The 23,412-nt window shown below is 39.1% G+C and overlaps 3 protein-coding genes across 6 annotated transcripts; 2 read left to right on the forward strand and 1 right to left on the reverse strand.

Moving 5' to 3' along the window:
• The first annotated feature begins 59 nt into the window (after positions 1–59).
• Positions 60–3,082, forward strand: LOC111347389 (uncharacterized). Of its 4 annotated transcripts, XM_088735178.1 has the most exons (3): positions 123–242; positions 852–985; positions 1,318–3,082. In XM_088735178.1, the coding sequence occupies exon 3, from the start codon at positions 1,323–1,325 to the stop codon at positions 2,277–2,279; it is 957 nt and encodes a 318-aa protein (XP_088591304.1). In that variant the 5' UTR covers positions 123–242; positions 852–985; positions 1,318–1,322; the 3' UTR covers positions 2,280–3,082. The 4 variants fall into 4 exon arrangements, with proteins under 4 accessions (XP_088591301.1, XP_088591303.1, XP_088591304.1 ...); XM_088735175.1 differs by lacking the exon at positions 852–985 and having other exon boundaries at positions 60–242; XM_088735177.1 differs by lacking the exon at positions 852–985 and having other exon boundaries at positions 69–223.
• Positions 3,083–3,332: 250 nt separating this feature from the next.
• LOC111347390 (endonuclease III-like protein 1) lies at positions 3,333–10,189 on the reverse strand. The gene is made up of 4 exons (XM_088735179.1): positions 9,745–10,189; positions 5,542–5,712; positions 4,733–4,998; positions 3,333–3,938 (listed from the first exon to the last, which is right to left on the reverse strand). Exons 1-4 carry the CDS (start codon positions 10,117–10,119, stop codon positions 3,788–3,790), a joined length of 963 nt encoding a protein of 320 aa, XP_088591305.1. The 5' UTR covers positions 10,120–10,189; the 3' UTR covers positions 3,333–3,787.
• Positions 10,190–14,806: 4,617 nt separating this feature from the next.
• LOC148722381 (fibrinogen-like protein 1) lies at positions 14,807–22,832 on the forward strand. The gene is made up of 4 exons (XM_088735174.1): positions 14,807–15,049; positions 20,089–20,300; positions 21,326–21,464; positions 21,552–22,832. The coding sequence occupies exons 1-4, from the start codon at positions 14,887–14,889 to the stop codon at positions 22,166–22,168; spliced, it is 1,131 nt and encodes a 376-aa protein (XP_088591300.1). The 5' UTR covers positions 14,807–14,886; the 3' UTR covers positions 22,169–22,832.
• The last annotated feature ends 580 nt before the right edge of the window (positions 22,833–23,412 follow it).

A 23,412-nucleotide genomic window follows, 5' to 3' on the forward strand; every position in this document is an offset into this window, starting at 1 on the left:
TATAAGACGTATGGGATGCGGTTTTTTGTTTTAAATAAACGACGTTGTGTAAAAAAGTTTTACTTCATAGCGAGGTAGATAAACACGCAAAGAGATTTTTCTACAGTCGAAGCTTTTTTCGAACTAGTGGTTGGGGTTTATGCTCGTAAGAAACAAATTCAAAGCAAAATTGTCTCCGTTTTGCATATTAAATGGATTAGGACGTTTTGGTCAAATCGCCAGAGTAAGTTTCTCTGTTGTTGGTAGGTGAACTTGTTTATTACATCTTCAACAATGATTTGATTACGTAATTGGTTGACTTGGGACGCTATGCCGTTAAGATTTTTTTACTGTTCGGTTTTCCCTCTGCATGCCAAGAAAAAACGCTTAAAGGCTTTTGAAGTGGAGATCTTTGTAAAAATATTAAATAAGAAACTTTCTACTTAAGGGACGAACCTTGCAGACTAATTGCTTGACTGGGCGACTACGTTATAATTACACAATTAATCAAGAACTGGCGGTAACAAACGCAAGCACGAGTTTACGCAGGAAGATTCTGTCCACCTCTGATCTTGAATGTCTTTCATTCACAAATTACCCGGAAAACTCGTCATCCCACATTCTTATTACATGCTGATGTTTTACATATTTAAGCAAGAAGTCACGTAGGCAACAATTGTTAATGTAATTGCAGTCAGTATTTATAATAGTCAATTAGTTGTTTTCTATCTTTGACAATCCACCAGAGATTTTCAAGTCCAAAACCGGTCTATGCCTTTACAAGGATATTGCCATTCAGGCTGGGTTCTACCTCACAATAAGACTGGATGTCAAATTTTGTTTTAATGCCAAGTGTTTTTGTTACTATAAAGGTTCACCCCATGCAGTCTAGACGCTCTGTACATCCTTAGCTATTCATCTGCACGCTTTTCAGCTCGTGCTTACATAACTTACGTAACAGTGGAAATGAGCCTTGTAATGGGCCCATAACAATGCCTCTTTGCTGGTCAGTTGTTAGCCTTTTCCACCTTTTCACAGATGCACAGTGCAATTATTGAAGGAGAATGATACAGATAAGATTTGAATATCTGCTTTGCAGTTTATTTACACGTAATTAATTTTCATGGTAATTTGATATTCCTTAGAGGCACTGGCGAGACAGGACAAATCCCTTTTTGCAACAGATTTTCTTACTTGAGCCAAATTTCACTTTTGAAAAGTCATACACTTAATAAAAGTTCCTAAATTTTATCCTATCCTAATGGGCCTGTTAATTACACTGTCTAAATGAGTTAAACCTGTGATGCTAAAACTTTCAATCTTTTTCTTCTGATTCAGTCATCATGGCAGCAGTTATGGACACTGGTCTGGCATCATCACCATCAATGACTTGTGAACCAGATTGGATGGGTTTGAAATTCAATCTGTTTGCTTTTGATTTCGATGGCACTTGTACTCAGAAGGATACAACAAGCCTCCTTTATAAGGCATCGGAAAAGTATCGATCATCTACTCAAGCCGAAATGAAAACCATTGATGAGCGCTGGATAGAAATTGGAACAATTTACTGGCAAGGTCACCAAGAAACAGTCTCCCACTCAATGGCTCTTCACACAGATCCCAATTCATTGCCACATTTTAATGAAAAAGGTTTGAGATCATTTCTTCAAGAGGTGAGCAAATATGACATGGCAATGATTAAGAAGGTTGAAGCAAGTGAAATCCTCAAAGGTATATCTAAGGAAGGCATCAAAGAAATTGCCAAGGAAGTGAAGTTCAGTCCTGGATGTCTGAATGTTCTCAATCACATCAACTTGCCACTGCATTTAATATCAGTCAACTGGTGTCAGGAGTTGATCCAGGTCAATTTAGATCACCTTAGACATTTGAACATTTTTGCAAACAGTTTCCCCCTTGAGGGCGAATTATCATCAGGCCATGTAGGAAAGAAAGTGACAGGTCCTTTTGACAAGGAAACAATATTTCAGGATTTGGTTCACAAGCTATCTACTAACAGTTCGAATGGCATCTCAGTTTTTGTGGGTGATTCTATTGGAGATATACTGGCTATGTTGAAAGCAGATGTTGGAATTGTGGTTGGGAAGAGTCATACCTTAAGGAAGGTGGCAAAAGCCTTTGGAATTAAGCTCCTTCCTTTGCAGGAAATTCAAAAGATGGCAAGGAATGAATGCCAGGAATTTGCCACTCCAAAAGAGAGAGGAGTTCTGTTTGAGGCACCATCATGGAATGAAATTGGATTTACTTTGTTTGGGACAAGATACATTCCAAATAAGTTCTAGAATGTTAAATTAAAAGTCTTCTTTTCTTTTCAAAGGACAGGAAGGAAATCATTGGAAATCCATGCTACATTGGAATTACAATGGAAATGGGCATTAAAAGAACCATATCACACTGTATAGTGTACCAGAGGACATGTTGATTTTATTATGATTCAATGGTATTAAGTAGGTTTAATTAGGAACAGCATCAGACTGAAAGACAAAGACAGATAATAACTAATATGGCTTTGACAAAGCTTCACTAATTTGTAGTTTTTCTTGGCTACCTATCAACTACAACCCTTACAAAATGGAACTCATAAATAAGATAAACACATGACTTTTTCTTGCTATATGAATACCCTGTTTAGAATATAGGTGTTGACAAGAGCTATTAGGTGCTATTTTTGTTTAACACCAAATTCTTCCAACTCATTCAAGAGGAGGTGAATGGCAGTCAAAAGGGAGAATCATGAATCAGATCAAGGGAGTTTAAGGCTTAAATAGAGCTACATTTAGTAGCTGTGGTTGATCACTAGGCAGTTTTCAAAAGCTTCTTGTTTCTTAGAAAAGATTTCCAGAAAGGTACGGCTCTTTAACATGACATAAAAACTCCAATGGGCTTAGAACACAAATGTTAAATTAACAATGGGGGATTTCCTTATTTAAGGAGGTAGTTATGAGATTACTGCAGATATTTAGTGAGGGTTAACTGCATTAAATAGGATGATTAGAAACAAATTGGTGGGCAGTGCACATGTGTATAGGTTAAAGATAAGTATTGTCATTTAATTGCTGGATTAAATTTTGTTTTGTTGGTGTGAGAGTAATGGGTGTTAATTATCTAACTCAAATGAGTGACCAAGACAGAATTTCTCCTTACAATATCAATACAATCTCAAGCAGACAAGTGATGAGAATTAGGAAAATATATAATCAAGGGATTATCAGTTGATCCAATACCAAATTCTCCAAACTAACATCATAGGAATTGTATGACAGACAGTAAGGAGAATTGCTAGTGAGATATTTGGTGCAAAAGGGTTAATAAGATTAAACAAGGTTAACAACAGGTTAATCATAAATGGCCATTCTGTTTTAAGAATGTTGGTACCCTCGTTTTAATTTTTAGAATGGTAATGTTGTACAATGTTGTAAAATTTGAAACGTCTAAAGAAAAAATGTGAAGTTGACTTGCCAAACATTTCATCAGGTGTAATTTACACTAGTAAAGTAGATCCATGTTCAATGGCAGATGACTACCTTGAGGGAAAGGGTCCCACTAAAAATAAGAATTTTACAGGAAAAATGTTGCTACATGTACCCAAATCTCAGTCTTTGATTTTGCTTCCATGGCCCACTCAATGGAGTATATAATGTATCTGTGTTAATTTTTTTTTTAACTGAAACCAGTTTTGTGACATGTGAAGGTTAATGTTAACCTGATCCACAGACAAGGGCATTGTAAATCAAAGTATAACTTTGTTTGCCCTTAAGTGTCCTTTTCACCTGTTTCTGGTGAAACTTTCTTAAGTTTCCTTCTTAGGTTTTCCTCTGGTCCTTTTGCGACCTTCAGGACAGATCTTGGAGTTGAGACAGAACTCACACATTGGACCTACAGGAAGACATGTCTGTTGACCAAATCCAACCAACAACAAGTTCAGTTCATCCCACTCTTCTCTGCAAAACACGAACAGAATTCACTCATGTAGTCGCTTACAACCACCCTGATTCAAACTATACACAGCAAAATTGGGTACACAGCCCATGATGGTCAGAGTTTATTTGCATCCAGAGAACTCTTGCATTTTAGAAGTCATTTTTTAAAGTCTGAAAGTCCTTGAAATGCTCCCTAACTACTTCAATCCAACAAAGGCCTTGGATTTTGATTGAGAAATGTTTCCAGACCAAAGAAATAACTTTGTCATATAACAAACAAGGACAGCTTTCCAATGACTGAGGTACCCTTTGAACGAAAAGCCTTTTATTGTGAGAAAATTTGGAAAATTTGTTTAGAACTTGCATAGAGAGTGAGTCCTAGAAATTCTAAAATGTACTCCTAGAAAGTCCTTTAAAAGACCTTGAATTCTATTTGTCTTGAGAAGTGTACAAACCCTGACTGAAGGTATATTTGTCACTCCTCTTTCTGATGTCAAAAGAAGCTCTCTGTCCCTGTCTGCCATTTTTTGTTTTCATTGTAAAATAGGGATTGTTGTTCCACGAAAAAGCAATTTTTTTCCAAAAATGTACACCTCTTTAACCTGTGTATTTGTTTAAAAAAATATTTCACATTTTCAACAGAAAAATGTCTCTCCCTTTGAGAGAAAAATTGTGTGCATCCCTTAGCAGTTTCATATCCATTTCCCTAAAACCCCTGCATGGAGCCTGTGACAGTGACATAAGTATTCAGTGGACAAGGAGCAAAATATAATGAAAAGATTTGCATTACTTGGTATCTTATAAATAATTTTTACCTTGGAAGCCAGCTTTCTACAGCAATTCTAGTTTCTTCTGGTATTTTAGTAGGTTTTTTGACCCATCCCAGTCTGTTAGAAATTCTATGAACATGAGTATCAACCCCAATTCCGGTCACTTGTCCCCAGGCCACATTCATGGTAATATGTGCCATTTTTGGGCCCACACCTGGAAGTTTGACCAACTCTTCTACTGTGGGTGGAATGTCTCCCTTGTAATTCTCAGCACAAATTTTGGTGGTATTCTTAATGTAATCAGCTTTTTTCTACAATCAAAGCAGATGCATAAATACATGAACAGATGGTCTATCGATGATGCGATGACATCACCTTAAGAATAACTTTGATTTACCAAGCCATGGCTCACCTTTATAGAGCAGGTTTAAAAGTGAAAAAGTGAGTTTGGTTTAGAATGTTTTGATATTTTTTGTTTGCTTCTTATTTTAGACATCTGTGAGTGGCAAGAGGAAGGATGGGGGGACTCGAATGGTCTTATGGAGTATGTGAACCCCTCTTTGTCAACAAAAGAAGTCAATCTGAAATAAGAAAAAACAGCTTGGCATAACCTCTTTGTTTCAGGGAGATACTGATGTAAGACCCTCCCCCCTCCTACAGCTCTGCGCTGCATGACTGTTGATTAATAAATTATTATGAATTACAATTTCTTGTTTCAAAACAAGTCTAAAACTTTCACCTAAAAGGGAGACAGAGGACACTTCAGACTAAATGTATTCTGCAAGTTGCTCTTCTAGTGAGTAAATTCTGTAAAATCAAGTTGTTTTTTTTTTTAACATTACATATTCACTCACCTTCCAGAAGCCAACAGGGTAGATAAGTTCACCAAGTTTGCTAGTTGATGTTTTGAGAATGTTCTCTATTGTTAAACCATAAGCTTTTAACTTTTCCATTGCAGCAAAAGTAACTTGGTCTTTTGTTTGACTTGACAGCATGAGGGAGATAAGTACTTGATATCGGACTGTCTGCAAAAGTGAAGAGAAATGAATCCTTGACACTGAAATGTCTTAACCCTCTAACCTGTTTAAGGATGACTGGCTTAATTTAATTTAATTTACTCCATTTTCACTGCATTAATTTGCAGTGGGGAGGAACTAGAAAGGAACATATGAACCTACATACCTACATACATACATATGTTAATTGACCACTCCCCATGCGGGCTTTTCAGGGTCAATTCCCACCCAGTAACCACCCCAGGGGAAGACATCCATCACACAGTAATCTCGTGCATGGGAAATTAACGTCTCCTACCCCTACCCCTGTGGGAGACGGGACCTCCATTTATTCGTCCCTATCTGAGAAGACTAGAGTATCTAACCATTTCTTGATATAGAAAGATAGCATATTCTTCTCACTTGTTTTAAGACCTTGAGTGTTGGTCCATACGTGCTAGTCCACCCCCCCACCCATCCCACCCCAGGGGAGGACATCCATCACACAGTAATCTTGTGCGTGGGAAATTAACGTCTCCTACCCCTAACCCTGCAGGAGACGGGACCTCCATTTATTCATCCCTATCCGAGAAGACTAGAATATCTAACCATTTCTTGATGTTATAGAAAGGTAGCAAATTTTTCTCAATTATTTTAAGACCCTGAGTGTTGGTCCAGCCGGGGCTTGAACCCTCAACCTCCCACACAACAGTCCAGCACTCTATACATGGAGCTAACCGGGAGGCAGCTTCTAATTTCTGCATACAGTATCACCCTTGAATCAAATATTAAAGGTCATGAGTATAAAGGAAATGGTCACCAATCCAAGAAGCTCCTAATTGCCAAACAAATTCTCCTTGTCAGTTCCAGATAGTTTGCAGCATAGTCTATCAGTTTTCATTGTTTGTGATAGAACTATGGTAAAAATTATACCAATGTTTACAAAAACCCTCTCTCTCTTCCAAACAAACTTTTCATTTGAGCCTGGTGACAAGGCGAGTTAAATCAGTAGACTTTGCCTTTGTCTGATTACAAGGGATTAGATGTCTGACTGGCTACTGTTGGAAAGGGGAATTTAAGAATGGTTGCAGAGATGAAGGTACATCCTTAACCCCAGTAGCTACAAGGGCGGTAGAGCTCACACAGGAAGATCTCGGATTGAGATCACAGGAAGAGCACCGGATTATGTTGTGCGGGAGGTCGAGGGTTCGAGCCCCGACCAGACCAATACTCATGGTCTTAAAATAACTGAGGAGAATTTGCTACCTTTCTATAATTAAGAGTTGGATAGATATTCTAGTCTTCTCGGATAAGGATGAATAAACCATAGGCCCCGTCTCCTGCAGGGTTAGGGGTAGGAGATGTTAATTTCCCACACACAAGATTACTGTGTGGTGGATGTCCTCCGCTGGGTGGGTGTTGGCCCTGAAAAGCCCCTCTGGGGAGTGGTCAATTAATGTATGTAATGTAATATGTAATATGTAATCTCTATTGTGTTAACTAAGAAAAAAAAGCAAACTCATCAAAACAATTTTGACAAGTAAGGCAAGATCTCTGAAATTGGACTGGCCCAGTTGTCTAGGTTTATGAAGCCGTAATGGTGCAAAATTCAACAAATCAAATTGCTGCCAACAGCAACATTATTTAGATCAGCGATAACATTTGTTCAACTTCAACAGCTAACATCAGTATCAACACTCCAAACACACTAAATCCAACAACCAAAGTAATTCAAAATCAACACAAATTCTCCGAGTCTGCAACCCTAGCAAATCATGTCAAAACCAACATGGCACAAAGCTTCAAGTTCAACAACAAATCACGTTCAAAAATTTGGGTACAAGCGACTAGCAATGACCGAGAGATCTTTGGACTCATATTTTCATCCTGCTTTTGAGCGCTTTCTGAGCACATGGAGGAAAATATTGGGGTGTTACAAAAACAAAGACCCTTGAAAACGAAGACCTAAGACCTAAGACCTGGTCTTTGTTTTCGTAGTACGAGAACGAAGACCCTGTAAACAGAAAACCATAGAAGTTACAAGTTAAACACACATTAAACAGCAACAACGCTTAGTAATATAATACATTATACTTCACTCGTTTCTTCCCATTATTATACTGCCAGTACTACTGGCCCGTCTTGTCTGTTCTGTTTTGCTATGCAAGCCAATTTGGTGTTGATATTTTCGAGGGTTTCCTCAGGTAAACTTATTACACATATTATTATTCTGGAACAGCAGGCAGAATTCAAACACTAGCTGCCTTTGATTTATAGTCAGCATTGCGTGACAGAATAACAGAGAACGCGTTCTGTACAGGAAAAATGACTCTTGGGTTCTGTCAATAAATAGTCGATTTCTACTGTATTTCATCGCTAAAATAGATTCTTAAAAATCGAGTTTCCAGATGGGGTTTGAACCCACGACCCTCCGTGATCTAGTCGGATGCTCTAACCACTGAGCTACAGGAGACTCTATGGTGAGCAAGGGTCAATTAGTGGGTATTGACTGGAACCGCATCACGCGGCTACACAGCCAAACATCAGCTAGCGCATAGAAGCTCACTAACAGCATCACGCCGTCACATTAAAGCATCACATGCATTAAAGCATCACATGCAGCCAACCAGCCTCCAAAGTGAGCATATAAAGATGAAATAAACAATTTTTAAAAATCGAGTTTCCAGATGGGGTTTGAACCCACGACCCTCCATGATCTAGTCGGATGCTCTAACCACTGAGCTACAGGAGACTCTATGGTGAGCAAGGGTCAATTAGTGGGTATTGACTGGAACCGCATCATGCGCCTACACAGCCAAACATCAGCTAGCGCATAGCCCCATCTGGAAACTCGATTTTTAAAAATTGTTTATTTCATCTTTATATGCTCACTTTGGAGGCTGGTTGGCTGCATGTGATGCTTTAATGCATGTGATGCTTTAATGTGACGGCATGATGCTGTTAGTGAGCTTCTATGCGCTAGCTGATGTTTGGCTGTGTAGCCGCGTGATGCGGTTCCAGTCAATACCCACTAATTGACCCTTGCTCACCATAGAGTCTCCTGTAGCTCAGTGGTTAGAGCATCCGACTAGATCCCGGAGGGTCGTGGGTTCAAACCCAATCTGGAAACTCGATTTTTAAAAATTGTTTATTTCATCTTTATATGCTCAAAATAGATTCTGACTGTCATTAAGCCTTCTCTGCTAGAAAATTCTTGTTAAAAAGTAAGCAATTCTTTTGGCTACTGCAGGGTCTTTGTTTTCATAGTACGAAAACAAAGACTGAGTCTTAGGTCTTCGTTTTTAAGGGGTCCTCGTTTTTGTAACACCCCCATATTTGCCTCCATGTGCTCGGAAAGCGCTCGAAAGCGGGATGAAAATATGAGTCCCAAGATCTCTCGGTCATTGTTAGTCGCTTGTACCCAAATTTTTGAATGTGATTTGTTGTTGAATTTGAAGCTTTGTGCCATGTTGTTTTTGACGAGATTCAGGCTAGGGTTGCAGACAAGGAGTTTTTGTGTTGATTTTGAATTACTTCAGCTGTTGGATTTAGTGTGTTTGGAGTGTTGATACTGATATTAGCTGTTGAAGTTGAACAAAAGTTATCGTTGATCTAAATAATAAATGTTGATGTTGGCAGCAATTTGATTTGTTGAATTTTGCACCATTGTGGCTTCCATATAGGTTCATGTGTTCATATCAACCTCATCCCAGTCTTCAGAGTATGGCAGAACTCAAAGAGTTCTCACTCGTGCAATGCAGCAATTCTAGCATGCATTAAGCATTTAGAATAAACTCATGCATGCACCTGCCATACTCTGCAGAATGAACCTCATCCAACCTTTAAGAATAGCTATTGAAATATTTGTCAAAATTTATTGAGGCAATAAATCAAATGAAAGGTGGAACGTGATCAACTGCCAAGGGTAAATGAATTTTTTTGACACTGACCAGACAAAAAGTTTCTACCTCTCTTAAAACAGCTTAGTTGTCTAAAAGGAGACCTCTGTGTTGGCTCGTCCCTTACCCCACCCACTGGATTGCCAATTTTAACTCCCCTCACCTCTGGTGCCTGGCTCTCGTCAGCTGTCTTCTCGCATCCTTGTGAATCAACTGGGGCATCGCGTGTTTTTCTCATTTCACGGATGTTAGCCAGCTGTTCTCTCCAATTAGTAGGTTGCCAAGTGGAACCTTGTGTCTCCATTGTGGACGTATCTTTTTTACGCTTTTTGGCCGCAACATCTTCAGTTTTCTTGTCGTCTCTAGACGAGTCTTCTTGTTGCTCCTCGTATTCGATTCTGATGTGCCTTCTTGGTTGTTTTTGTTTCGCTGACAAAGTTGCGATTGCCTCTCTAGCCACCGAGCGTGTTTGTCTTCCACTTGAGGTGAAATACGGGGACGTACTCATCCTGGAAATCCGTGAAAACAAATCGATCATATGTTTGAGTTAATCAGTGTGTCTCCGCCATTGATAGTATTATTGATATCAGTCTTCCCCGTCTCGCTATGGAACGCTGATTTTGGCGGGAGAGTGATGTCACTCGACCAGCTGATTACGTAATTAGTCACATTGGCAAAGAAACCCGATTCTTTATTTCACAATGAGTGAATATCCCATTTTTTTTTACCCACGTTGAAACCACAAGAGGAAAAGAATAGGCATCAAAAATATCATCTGAGGAAATTTTACTAAAAATTTTTAGCTTTAAAGTGTTTCAACCGCAGAAGCATACTTGAGATTGAACAGCAAACAATAATAATTCGACATCAAACTTTTACCGTTTTGAATCAACAAACTAAATTAACAATTATAACAGAAATTCCAGATGCAGCGGTCAAGATGAAAGCCAGTAACACACGAGGAAGTTTTCCTTTGCGAGTGCACATGACAAGTTTTACTTGCTCGTGTGTATGAACGACAAGTTATTTTTGACAAGTTGCCCTGACAAGTTTTATGTTACAAGAGTATTGCGGTCAAAGCGAGACCACTCAGCGTCCGCAAATTATTTTCAAGTTTTCTTTGTTGACCCATATACACCTGCAAGTTTCGCTACTTGTCAAGACCCTGTAAAGTTTTCCTTGACAAATCTCCTTGTTCAAAAACTAGCATGCTAGTTTAAAGTGCGTAACCGGCCTAAGCGGGTGAGGCTGGAAGAGGAGTTGTTGCTAGATAAGTAGAATCGGCTGTTTTAAAAGCTTACTTCTAAATCTTCGTCCGATTCAGGTAAAGAATAACTTCAAAACACTTTATAAGAGGCAAAACTACACAAGATAGAATTGTTAAATCAATGTTGACAAAGAACAAAATATCATTGGGCTTTTGGATTTGTCTCGTCTTCACTGAGAATTCGCCAGCCAAGATGTTTGTCAGTCTTGCTGTAATTAATTTATTATGGAGTTCTTCTTCCGGATTAGGACTAGGCATTTGCATAGATGTCTAGTTTTTCCTTTTGAAAGTTTTTACGATAAGATTGCGTTTGACTGATATCTTCCCGATCATAAGGACATTAACGTTATTCCTGAAAAAAAAAGGACGAAGCACCAAGCTCACGATGTAAATTTTTAATCAAAAAGAGGTCACGTAACGGGCGATTTATGGAGATTACATGGCCCGGCGACTAAACCTTAACTTAACTAAGCGAACTGAACGCGCAATGAAGATAAGTTACCCTAAAACTTTCGTGTTTTTGTCTCTACTTTGCAGTTTGGATGCAAATTTAGGTCGAGAGTTCCAAAGCGCCTTCATATATTTAGGTACAGACCATATAATTCGTACGTTGCGGGTCAGTCAAGTTGGTACGTGTAAGGACTAGTGGGTATTTGCTCATATATATCGTCTGATAAATACTAAATTATTTATGTAAAGGCTGTGTCACTCAGCGCCTTATTTCTTGAAATTTCTATCATAGCATAGTTCCCATTTATTTGTTGTTTTTACTTGTAAAAGGTTTTATTCTAGGTTTACGTTTTGAGCGAAGTTTACCCGATCATAAGAATTTTATTCTTGACAAACAGGACGAAGCACCAAGGTTAGGATGGTAGCTTTTAATTTAAAAATTTTAATTAAATTTAACGGGCGAATCATAAAAAATGGATGATGAACTAATCTTTAATCTTTAACCTTAGTATACTAAAAATAGTTGCGAACTTATCGTACTGTTTTTCATTGTTCGTGTATATGCATGCTCTCCTAGTCATTTCCTCTCTTCAGTCAAACTCTAACTTAATGTTTGTTCCTCCCCTCCTCGATTAGCTTCGCTATTTTGCGGGTGGGATTGTTAGATGTGTGTTTTAATTTCTGTAATAAATAAAGTATGTCTACTGTTTTGTTAATGCTTGGAGAAGAAATGACCGAGCTTGTATACTTCAAATAAATTCAAGTCTAAGACGCTCAATGTTCCATGTAAAAAAAAATAAGAAATAAAAGTGAAATAAAGATCAGTTTCCTAAGACCTTCATGTTTTGGTCTCAGGTTAGCTTGTTTGATGCAATCAGAGTTTAATTTAAATGGACTCAAATTCAGGTTACGTGCGTTATTTAGCGCCTTCGTGTATTTATGTTTAAAGGTTTTACAAAAATAAATACCTCCAACAGTCTCTACAAGTCAGTATCGTTCTCTACTAAGATCTAACATTTGTGCGTATATCACGCCTTGTAAATACTGAAAAATTCATATAAAAAGAGCTCTCAAATAATTTCTTCAAATTTTAATATTTTTTTCTTTTGAATGTTTGTACGCCAGCTTGCGTTTTGAGCGATGTTTACCCGATCGTCAGGGTGTTATTCATGAAAATAACCTCAGGATGTAAAGTATTGATTAAGAAGGACCAATGAGAGGTTACGTAACGCGCGAACTATCTCAATAAGCTACAGAGCAATACAGCTGCGAACTAAACCCACAATAAAGATCACTTACTGCAAGATCTTCATGTTTTGTCTCTCTTTTGTAGCATTAACGCAATCAGCTTTTATTTAGCATGGATTCAAATTTAGGTTGCGTCGGTTCTTTAGCGCCTTCGTATATTTAAAAATTAGGGTTACCCCATACAGTCTACAAAATTAGTGCACTGTGCGCCAGTAGCGTGCACGTTGAATACCGAAAAATTGTCACCTGAAGTTGGGTAGCCTGTGGAGAAAGCACCTGGTTGTATTTTACTCGTTGTTTGCATTTTGACTCACCCTACGGGCTCGTCAAATTACTCAGCAATACTACCCAACAAAACGTTTATATGTATATATATATATATATATATATATATATATATATATACGTATATATATTGTGGGAGGAAAAAGACAAGTAAACTACAAGTTCATCCCTACAAGCCTGTTTCGTGGTCGCCCACTCATCAGGGGATTTAATGAGAATAAACTTTACCATTGCTTATATACAATATAATTTGCATGATCTAACTAGTCTAATTTATGCAGCGCGAAATTGACAGTTTAGCTGTTGCGTAGGAGGGCTTTGCTTCTGTGGCGGCATGAAGACACGAGTTCATTACGTTTGTTTAGTGTTGATAGTTCGGGCCGGCAGATGATTAGGAATTTTTCTTTGAGGCAAAGGTTACATCTTTTAGTTGAGCTGTTATACGGTGAGTGCGATGAGAGAATGCGCCAGGAAATAAAGTGATCGATGTTGTTGTCTTTGAGGGTCCAGATGTGCTTGCTGAGTTCGGTAGAGTTTCTGTGTTTAGCGTGGCGGAATGATGTGGTGTGGTTTCTGTATCTTGTTTTGAAGTCATTCTCTGTGAGTCCGATGTACGTTTCTGTCGTGTTGTTGTCTTTGCGTGTAACGGAGGCTTGGTAGATTACTGATGGTTGCAGGCAGTATACATATATATATATGTATACTGCCCATGAGTGGGCGACCACGAAACAGGCTTGTAGGGATGAACTTGTAGTTTACTTGTCTTTTTCCTCCCACAATATATATATATATATATATATATATATAAATATAAATATATATATCTTTCAAGCTTTCAAGTTATGTGATCATTTGCGAGAAGAGTTGTTCAACTCAACAGTTTTAAACTCTAGAAGAATAAACATTTTAGTAACTATCACTGGAAACAAACTATTCATTTAATGAAATCTTCTCTCTGGAAGTAATACAGAGCCTTTCTATGGGTACCCACGGTCTTCATTTTCTTCGCGATTTTTTGCAAATCTTCGGTTTTTATAGGAAGATCTTCGTTTTTCGAATTGAAATGGTCTAAACGTTTCCTCAGTGTTATTCACAGTTGATAAATATTTCACCTCAATAGCAAATTGCATAACTCACTGTTTAAATTTACGGTTAGTGAGTTCTCATTGACGTCAGTAATATTATGAATGATTACATTGATATTATTAGTGGACTATTTTTGTCGTTTTCAACCATCACGTGGTTTCACAGCAGCGACTGTAAACCGCTGTTGACACCGTTGTCAAAGTCGCAGTGAAATGTGGTCAAATGCCAAAATTCAGAAATAACATATTTTCTGTAGCGTTTACGAGTTTTGACAGTTTTATATCTGAGAGTTCAAATTGATCACGCAAATTTTAGTCAGTTTTCAGATCATCGCTTCAATCTTGAGATCTTCGTTTTTTCCGCGGTGATCTTCGCGTCTTCGATTTCTTCGAAAATACCCATAGAGAGGCTCAATATAACTATTGTCTTAAACTGAAAGTGTTTCACTCATTAATTGGTTTTGGTATCCTTTTTGACCGTAAATAGATATAATCTAATTTCATCAAAAAATGGAGTATAGCAGTAGTATATTGTTGAAGATGTTATTTTTTTCTCCAAGCTATGTGATAATAGCACGATCAAACCCGTAAAAAAAAAAAACAAGAAAACTGTTGAGTTGATTAATTGGAAGGCAATTCAAAACAAAAGAATGGTATAATTGGCGCACGAACTGGTTCAGTCAGGGAACGAATGTCCTAAAATGTTGTAAATGTCTTTCGCAGAAAACCATGCTCACTTACTTCCCCTCCTTGAATTGTTCAATCTTTCTCAAATGGAAAGAAAAGAAAATCGTTACCAAATCTGTCAAACTTTGAAATCGATCGAGCTTTTAATAATAAATGTCATTCGTGAGTCTCCTAGTAGGTTTTCGAACCTAAAACATCAATTAGTCGCCAGCGACTAAATTGATGATCAAGCTTTCTTATCGCGACTATATTTTGATCGTGAACTAGTCCAGAAGCCGATTGCATGCATGGAACAAACTTGGTAATAATGCAGCGACTGACTTCACTCTTCCTTTCTCAGTTTCTCCTGTGCTGGACGTTTGCAACTCCATCAGCTCAAAGTCTGACAGGAACGTCGAACCCCAGACGATTATCCTGTTATGGAAGAATCGAACATCCTGAGAAAGGTAAAGCTGGCCTTAAACACGAAATCTGTGCGCTCTAATTAATGGCAAGTGTGTTCGCTTGTTATGTACCTAGGAGTCGAGAACAGCCCAAGATAGACCTGGCATGAAACTTACGAAAATCGAGACTAAGAAATCTTCAACGCATGTTAAAAATGGGAGCAACTTCAGAAATGATTCCTTGTAAAACTCTACAAGCATCTATGCAATACTTTGCCCTTTCAGCCGTGAAAACCAACACAGATTAGGAGAACACGATCAAAGGTTGTAAACTGCGACCTGAAGGTGCATGACATATTCGATTACCAAATTTTCGAGTGCTACCAGTGGCTTTACCGGCACGATGAACGAAAGACTTTCGACCAATAAACTTCACTCTCCGATTCAGAAAAATCCGTCCTCATTAAGGGCTTAAATTTTGTTCCCATTTCTAAAACAACGGACGAATTCTTAGATAAACAAGACGTGGAAAAATTCCTTCGCTGCGTTCGATTAAAAGCCTTTTTTCATGACAAAGAGGATGATTCTAACACCTCGAACAAAGACACTTTCGAAACACTTCAGATTCGAAAGTCTAAATGGACTCCCCGAGAGGGCCAGTTCGCATCAGATTTTTTCATCAAAAAATGTCGCCACGATATTAACAGACTTATTTCGATCGTAAAACCGAATTTTCCAATCTTTCCTTTGAAGAGTAAACGGCACTAAAAAGCGTAAAAAACGCAGACATTGTTATCCAAGCGGCCGACAAGGGCAGCGCAGTAATTGTTTGGCGGACCACAGGCGGCCCAAGCTCCAGCTGTGAGATTATCAACTGGCGTAATAACAGTCATGGCGGGATTATAAGAGTTTGTATGGGAATATTTACGACAGCTCTAATGACTGAAAAAATACGTCAAGTTCTCAATAAAAGTACCTCACCTTACTTCCACAGTGTATCGCTTGCTATCTGACGGCTTACTTTGATAAAAAGAACCCATTTTAGCGAGTTGTCCTTTTCGAGGTTTTTAACGTGCATAAGAAAACCCCGCCATACATACATACATACATACATACATACATACGTTACTTGACCACTCCCCATGGGGGCTTTTCAGGGACAATTCCCTCCCATCCCACCCCAGGGGAGGACACCCACTACACAGTAATCTCGTGCGTGGGAAATTAACGTCTCCTACCCCTAACCCTGCAGGAGACGGGGCCTACGGTTTATTCGTCCTTATCCGAGAAGACTAGAATATCTATCCATTTTATAGAAAGGTAGCAAACTCCCCTCACTTATTTTAAGATCATGAGTATCGGTCCGGCCGGGGCTCGAACCCTCGACCTCCCGCACAACAGGTCATCTCACAGCTGGAGCTTGGGCTGCCTGTGGGCGGACCGACCTCGAGCTACGAAGAAGAAGCTTTGCGGCAACTTTCTAAAGGAGACTGAGTGGAACATAATAAAAATTTTGAATCAAATATTGCTTGAGATGTTGATGGGAGCAACTTCAGAATACCCGACCGCTACTGATCGCTATGAATTGATTGCTCCCACGGTTCTGATGTCGAAAAATGATTTTAAAAGAGAGGACTTTTAAACCAGTGGTCCCGCATTCAAGTTTTCCTGAAGTCGAAGAACAATGAAATGATATGGCCGTTAAACTAGTGCATCTGCAGTCCCGCGCTTACGAAGTCGAAGAATCATATAACGAGAGGACCGTTAAACTAGTGCTCCCGCAATTCTGCGCTTTCGAAGTCGAAGAATAACTAAAGGAAAGGGGAAGTTTACCTGGTGTTGATGCAGTCCCGCGTTTACTTTATTTCGTTTTCTCGACTGAGGGACATTTCATTGCTATATATGAATTCCATTTTGAATTTCGCTTAAAGAACGAGGTAAGAATGACATCTACAAGAATTGTGAGTTCATCTACCCAGTGTAATGGCTGTCCTTCGTGAGAAATTCATCGCTACGATCTGTCGGGACTAAAAAGGTCGTCCGGGAATTTTTTCTAACAATTGCAAGTTAAGACGTGCATGTTTTGTGTGCCGCTCCTTCGCCTATGACGCACGCACTTCAGCTAAAGGCCTAACACGAATTTAGCACCAAAACATGTTGTTTTGGAAGGGCTAGTTTTGCTGACTCTGGCAAAACTTGCGCAAGGCATTTGCATAAATCATGTTTGATTGATAATCTTGTTTTTTGCCTTGTGACTGCTCTTTTTGCAGAGGTTGAAACGACCACCAAGTTATATTTTACTTTCTGCGTCGACTGCCATGTTAAATATCCGTTTCTTTGTTTCTAAAAGTTCTCCATGAATTAAATATTGTTTAGACGATACCTTCCCGCTACAACTGCGTGTTTGCTTTTTACTCGCCAGTATGGACTAGACTTTCTCAGATGAAATGCCATTTTCCAGTAAACAACTTAAATTTTATGACATAAATCGACCTCACTGAAAAATATTTCACAAAGAACATAATGGTACGGTCGGTCAATTTTCCACGCAACTCTCGTGTGCTTACACGTTTTCTACCAATAAAATTCGCTTTTACCTACTTGGACTTTACCCCATTGCGTGTCAATTTCTGTAAACAACCTTCATTTTATCACGTATTTCGCCTGCACAGGGCAAAGTCCAGATAGGCAACAACCAATTAAGAAGCCCATGTTGTTATGCTTTGAAAACTGATACTTCACTTTATTTAATCACGGAATCCTTATCACTAAAAGAAAAGTTGTCTTCAAAAGAGCCGTGCTTATTAACCCTAAACATGTAGTACCTAATACTTTACAACTATGACTTAAAAACTACAATCTATTAATGAGAAATATTAAAGTAATTATTGATATTATATAATAGAAGAATAAAAGCTATTTATGGTAGTGGCCTGCTTAGCCTCAACTGACAGACTGTTCCATGCTGCTGCACCCCTATAACGAAAACTCTTTTTGAGGGCCTCCGTATTCGGCCGCGGAATAAACAAGTTGTGTTGGGCGCCCCGTAAATTATGCCTGTGGATAGTATTTACGCTGGTGGATTTGTCAGACAGGTATTCGGGTACAAGGTTATTAGCAGTTTTAAACATTAAAGATTTCAATTGTTTTGCACGTCTGTCAGTGAGGCTTTCCCATTTGAGGGCACGAAGAATCTGGGTAGATGTGACATCCCAACCAGACCCTGTTATTATACGCGCCGCCCTGTTTAGTAGTTTCTCCAGTTTTTGACTGAGGCCATTTCCGATACATCCCCACACAGCGCTGCAATAGTCGAAATGTGGAAGAACCAGTGACTTATAAATTGTGTCCAGGGTACCTTGGGGACATATCGGTCTTAGCCTCCTAAGGGCAGCAAGTACTTTAGCAATTTTACTGGCGACCTTGGAGATACATAGGCTTCCTATGAGAGTGATTGATCCACCTGAACACCAAGACATTTGTAACTATCGACTCTTTCATTTAAGTGTCCATCAAGGTAAATACAAGGTTCACTAGCGAGCGAAGAGATTTTGTACCTTGTGCCTGTGAACAGACACTTCGTCTTGAGGACGTTAAGACTTAAACGGTTAGAGTCAAGCCATTGTTTCAGATTGCTCAGATCGTGGGTCAGGGATGAAAACAGCTCTTCAGGGTCATTGGAGGCAAACGTGAGATTAGTGTCATCGGCGCACATCCTCACATCTGACAGAAGGTCACAGTTGGGAAGGTCATTAATGTATAATAGAAATAGTAGGGGCCCGAGGATTGAACCTTGGGGCACCCCACAACGTATGCGACTAGTTTCAGAATTTACACTATTAATAACTGTGACCTGAGTTCTGTCAGTGAGGTAGTCTCGAAAAAGGTTAAGGCTTACACCCCTAAACCCATACAATTCCAGCTTTGACAAAAGATCTCATGGTCAGTTGTGTCGAATGCCTTTTTTAAATCTATAAACAGAATAGCATTTTTCAAACCATTGTCGATGTTGAGATACCAATTGTCGGTGATATCAACGAGAGCCGTCAGAGTAGAGTGCATGGGTCTAAAGCCAGACTGATATTTAGAAAGTAGGTTATTCTCATTTAAGTATGAGTATACCTGATTGAAAATTGCTTTTTCAAAGAGCTTAGCTATTACAGAAAGTACAGAAATAGGCTTGTAGTTTGCTGGATCAACCCTCGAGTCAGCTTTGCGGATTGGAGTTACTCACGTGTTCGAAGAACGGAGGCCGAAAAATATCTTTGTCTCGCGACGTAGGAAGGAATGACAAGGACGCATCAAAACTAGTCGCTAGACACTTTAATCTGCCTAATCATTCCGGCTAAACAGCATATGGTAATCTGGTTCCTTACTTTTAAGTAGCTCAGAAAGCCGCAAAACTCTTGAACAAAAGTTTGTCTTTCAGATCGGCACTCTTAACCCCATCATCAGGTTTATCAACAATCGCTTTTCATTCGTGGCCGAGTGGTTAGGGTGCTGGACATGTAATCCGGTGTCCCGGGTTCAAGTCCTCCACCCTGCCACTCACTGGATTTCTTCACGGTTGCCTCTAGTTCAACTCCTCGGCTGCGCTCTGTAAATAGCCCACTGGTCTGCCACCTGCCAGTGGGGACTTTTAAGCTCTTAGTCTACATTGTGGATGAAAAGCCCCAAAGGGGGAGCTTTAATTAACGTATATTGTTATTATTATTATTATTATTATATTAATTTAATCGTGTTTTTCTCGTCACCATGTTCCCACCAATAGCGTAGCTCCACTTTCTGCATGTAAACCCACACACAACCCACAATTCCTCCACTCGCTCTGACGAAGGGCTAACGCTCGAAACGTCAGCTTTTTAACTCTTTACGGTGGCTAATTTACAATTTAAACTTAGTCGATGTATCCAAATTACCTAATAAAAGTAGGCTTCGTAACCTATAAATGTTTATAATTTTCTTCAAGAGATTGTAATCTCTTATTTTCATCAAGTCGTCAATGTCCTTCTAAATCTCTCTCTTTTTATTTCATTTACGATGTATCTTTAAGAAAACTCCTAAAAGGGAGGTCAGTAAAAATGAATTTATGTCTGTTCTAGGCTATACACTGATTAATCACGTGATCGTTACGCACACCGTCACGTGCCCAATAGACTGCACGTGGGAATGTCTACGTGACCCACGCTGTCAATCATTTAATTATGGAAACTCAAGAAACACATGTGAATTAAGTGATCGATCAAAAGGGACAGCACCAGGTGACTTTGTTGTAAGAAAAGGTATCACTTACTATGAGCCAACAACACAAATGGTGAGTAACTCATAAGTTAGAAATTTACAGATCTGTTAGAAACTTATTCTTCTCTGCACAACCTCCCATGCGCGTAAACCTTTGAAGTCTTCGGTTTTTCGAATTCCATTTTCTGAGCAAAAGGGTGTCAGTCATATCAAGAGATTAAAAAAATGCCTCTATCCCAGCGAAACGTATGGCTACCTCAAACCGGACATAGCAGAGCATTATTCGTAAGACCTTCCTTTCTGGCCCGAAAACACAGTAATTAGAAATGATTTGGAACTGAGTTGGTCAGGAGTACAATTCAGGGAGTGATAAGGCGAGTGATTTGAAATTACGAGGAGGAATGAAAAATTTCAAGTACACAATGTACTTCTTACTGATACATAAGTTCAAGTTCAAGTTTTAAGTCTAAATATTGTTAAAAAATATCCAATGCTCGATGCATTCAAAAAGTTTTCTAAGGGGGGAGCCGCCCCCCCCCCTTATTTTGGGTAAAAAAAAATCGCAAAGCAAGAAAAGCCGTCAGGTGTACACACACAAAAATCGGGGCCCCCTTAGCTCAATTTCTGGATCTACCGCTGTATTACAAGTTCTTGTAATCGGACAAGTGAACTCAGACTGTTCGTACTTGAAACAGCCAGTAAAGCACAAAAAAGGGCTGTGTTGCCAGTAAAAGAACCGCTCCTATTTAAGCATTTTGTTATTGACAAAATTGTTGCCACCAAAATATCTTTTTTCGAAAGGAAATCTCAGGAAAATATGATTTGCTCAAATACGTCCAAAATTGTTGGTCGATATACACCGGTAACGATATTTTATTCAAAGGAAAACACGAGAGAACAGAGTCAATTCATGCTCAAAACTTTGAAAAATTTTAAACGTTTATACTCATTTTGAACTCAGGGTACAGGCCACCACCTAGGAGAAACGTTAGCTCAAGGAACGAGAATGTATTTAAATCTAATAAAATATTGTATAGATAAGTTTCGCTTTATAAAAGGAGGAAAGTACGTTTAACTACTCATTCCATTTTCTCTCAGGGAGGAACTGGACCTGGTTGCGCCTCGGTTTCATGTGGAAATGGTGGAACATGTGTTGATGCGTGTTTGAGTCCCCGGATGTTCATGTGTAAATGTCGCCAGGATTACACAGGAGTGTATTGTGAAAAGCACAGCGGAGGTGAGTAACTCACGGCATACTAGTACTTTATAATAAATCATTTTCAGCGAAAAGTCTCATCACAGCCTTCCTTTCCTCCCTTCACAGTGAGAAGCTGCCAGCAGCTGAAAATCCTGGGAGCGAGTCAGAGTGGCATTTATAAAATCAACCCAGATAGCCAAGGGGTCATAACCGTGTACTGTGACCAAACTACAGACGGAAGGGGGTGGACTGTTGTTCAGAGACGTTCCCGTCCATACGAGGAAAGCTTTAGACGAACGTGGGAAGAGTACCGAGTAGGCTTCGGCAACTTATCCGGAGAATTCTGGCTTGGGAACGACAACTTGCACAGGATCACCTCTTCCGACAGCATTCTTCGAATAGAACTGCACCGAACTAACGGTCAAAAGGGATATGCCAAATATGGTGGGTTTCGGGTAGCGGACGAATCAGAGAAGTATCGATGCAATATGAATTCGTACGAAGGAAACATCGGAAATGGGTTTTATGGCAAGGCAGATCCTAAATTGAACACACGGGGAATGAAATTCGGAACACCAGACCAGGATAACGACAACTCCCAGGGCAAGTGTTTTCCTTATGGTGGATGGTGGGCAAACCAGTGTGGCGAGGTTAATCCCAATGCGAGGAATGGTCCATTCTGGCATCCTTGGGCTTCTTATTCTTCTCTGAAATTCTCCGAGATGAAAGTAAGGCACGATTGATTAAAACTACCACATTCACCCCAGGTCGTCTTCTGTGCTGCAAGGAAATCGACGAAGAGATCTGGGGACGAACTAAAAAAAGTTAGGAGAAAAGTTTTGCAACTTTCAACTTCAACTTTACTTTATTTAGCACTCAAGTTTCAGTTACAATGTTAACATTAAAAAAAAAAAAAAAAAAAAAACAGGAAAGGATACATATGTAAAAAGTTAAAGGTAATAGTGTTTCATAGTTCGTGTATGGAGGCTAAGAAAACCGCGAGGTTATCGAGTCAACTTCCATCTCTTTTGGATTCACATAGAAGAAACTGGGAGTAGAGGGACGGATTACTGAATTAAAAGCTAGAAGAATTGTGGAAGACTGACGTTTGAGATAACTTGAATGATAGATAGTTTTAGCACTTTTGATTTGTGGAAACTTAGGTTTGATATTGCTGATATAGAATAAAAATTTTTAACACTTTTGGAGAAAGCAAATTGATTTAAGTGTTTAAACTTGTATGGCAGTTCATGCCAAAGATCAATGGCCATAAATGATATCATTTGTTTGCCAGTGTTTGTTTTTACTCGAAATTTGTGAAGATTTTGTTTGGCCGCATACCTGGTGTTATAATTATGTACGTTATCAGCATACTGGAAAAAATGATTAAAGAGTTCTGGGAGAGCACCTTTGTGCCATGCATGAATAAATTTGAGAGCATACAAGCGATATATGTTAGCTACCGTTAACATTTCCAAGATATTAAGTAGAGGCAGTGCACTATCGGTATGTTTGCCAGATAGAGTTGCAAAGAACATTAACCTAATAACATGATTTTGCTTTGTTTGTATTTTATGTAAATTTGTCTTGCTGGTGCTGCCCCAGGCAACAATAGGGAGTTTAAGCAAATCACTACGGCTGGCGCTGCTACGGCTATCGTGGTTGACCAGGCTTGGGGAGAGCACGTCGCCGTAGCTCGCCAAAATTCAACTTTAAGCAACGCGAACTACAAACCTAGTACGGCTGAGAAGTTTAAAACCATTAAGCGTCTTCGCGGTAGTTTTTGCACGTCTAAAAACTGAAAATGACTTCGTTCAAAGAGACGAGGGATTCCAATGTTTGGAAAAAAAAAATTGTAAGCGATCCTGTGAACAGTGAATGAGTGAATTAAAATATTTAAGCTTACGTGTTGTAAAATTGCCAGTTTTGAGCTTATAAACACCAAAGCAAAGTTTCTACACGGTCCTTCATAACCCTGGTCATTCCT

Source organism: Stylophora pistillata, chromosome 10, assembly GCF_964205215.1.
Source record: "Stylophora pistillata chromosome 10, jaStyPist1.2, whole genome shotgun sequence".
NCBI classification, from domain to species: Eukaryota; Metazoa; Cnidaria; class Anthozoa; order Scleractinia; family Pocilloporidae; genus Stylophora; species Stylophora pistillata.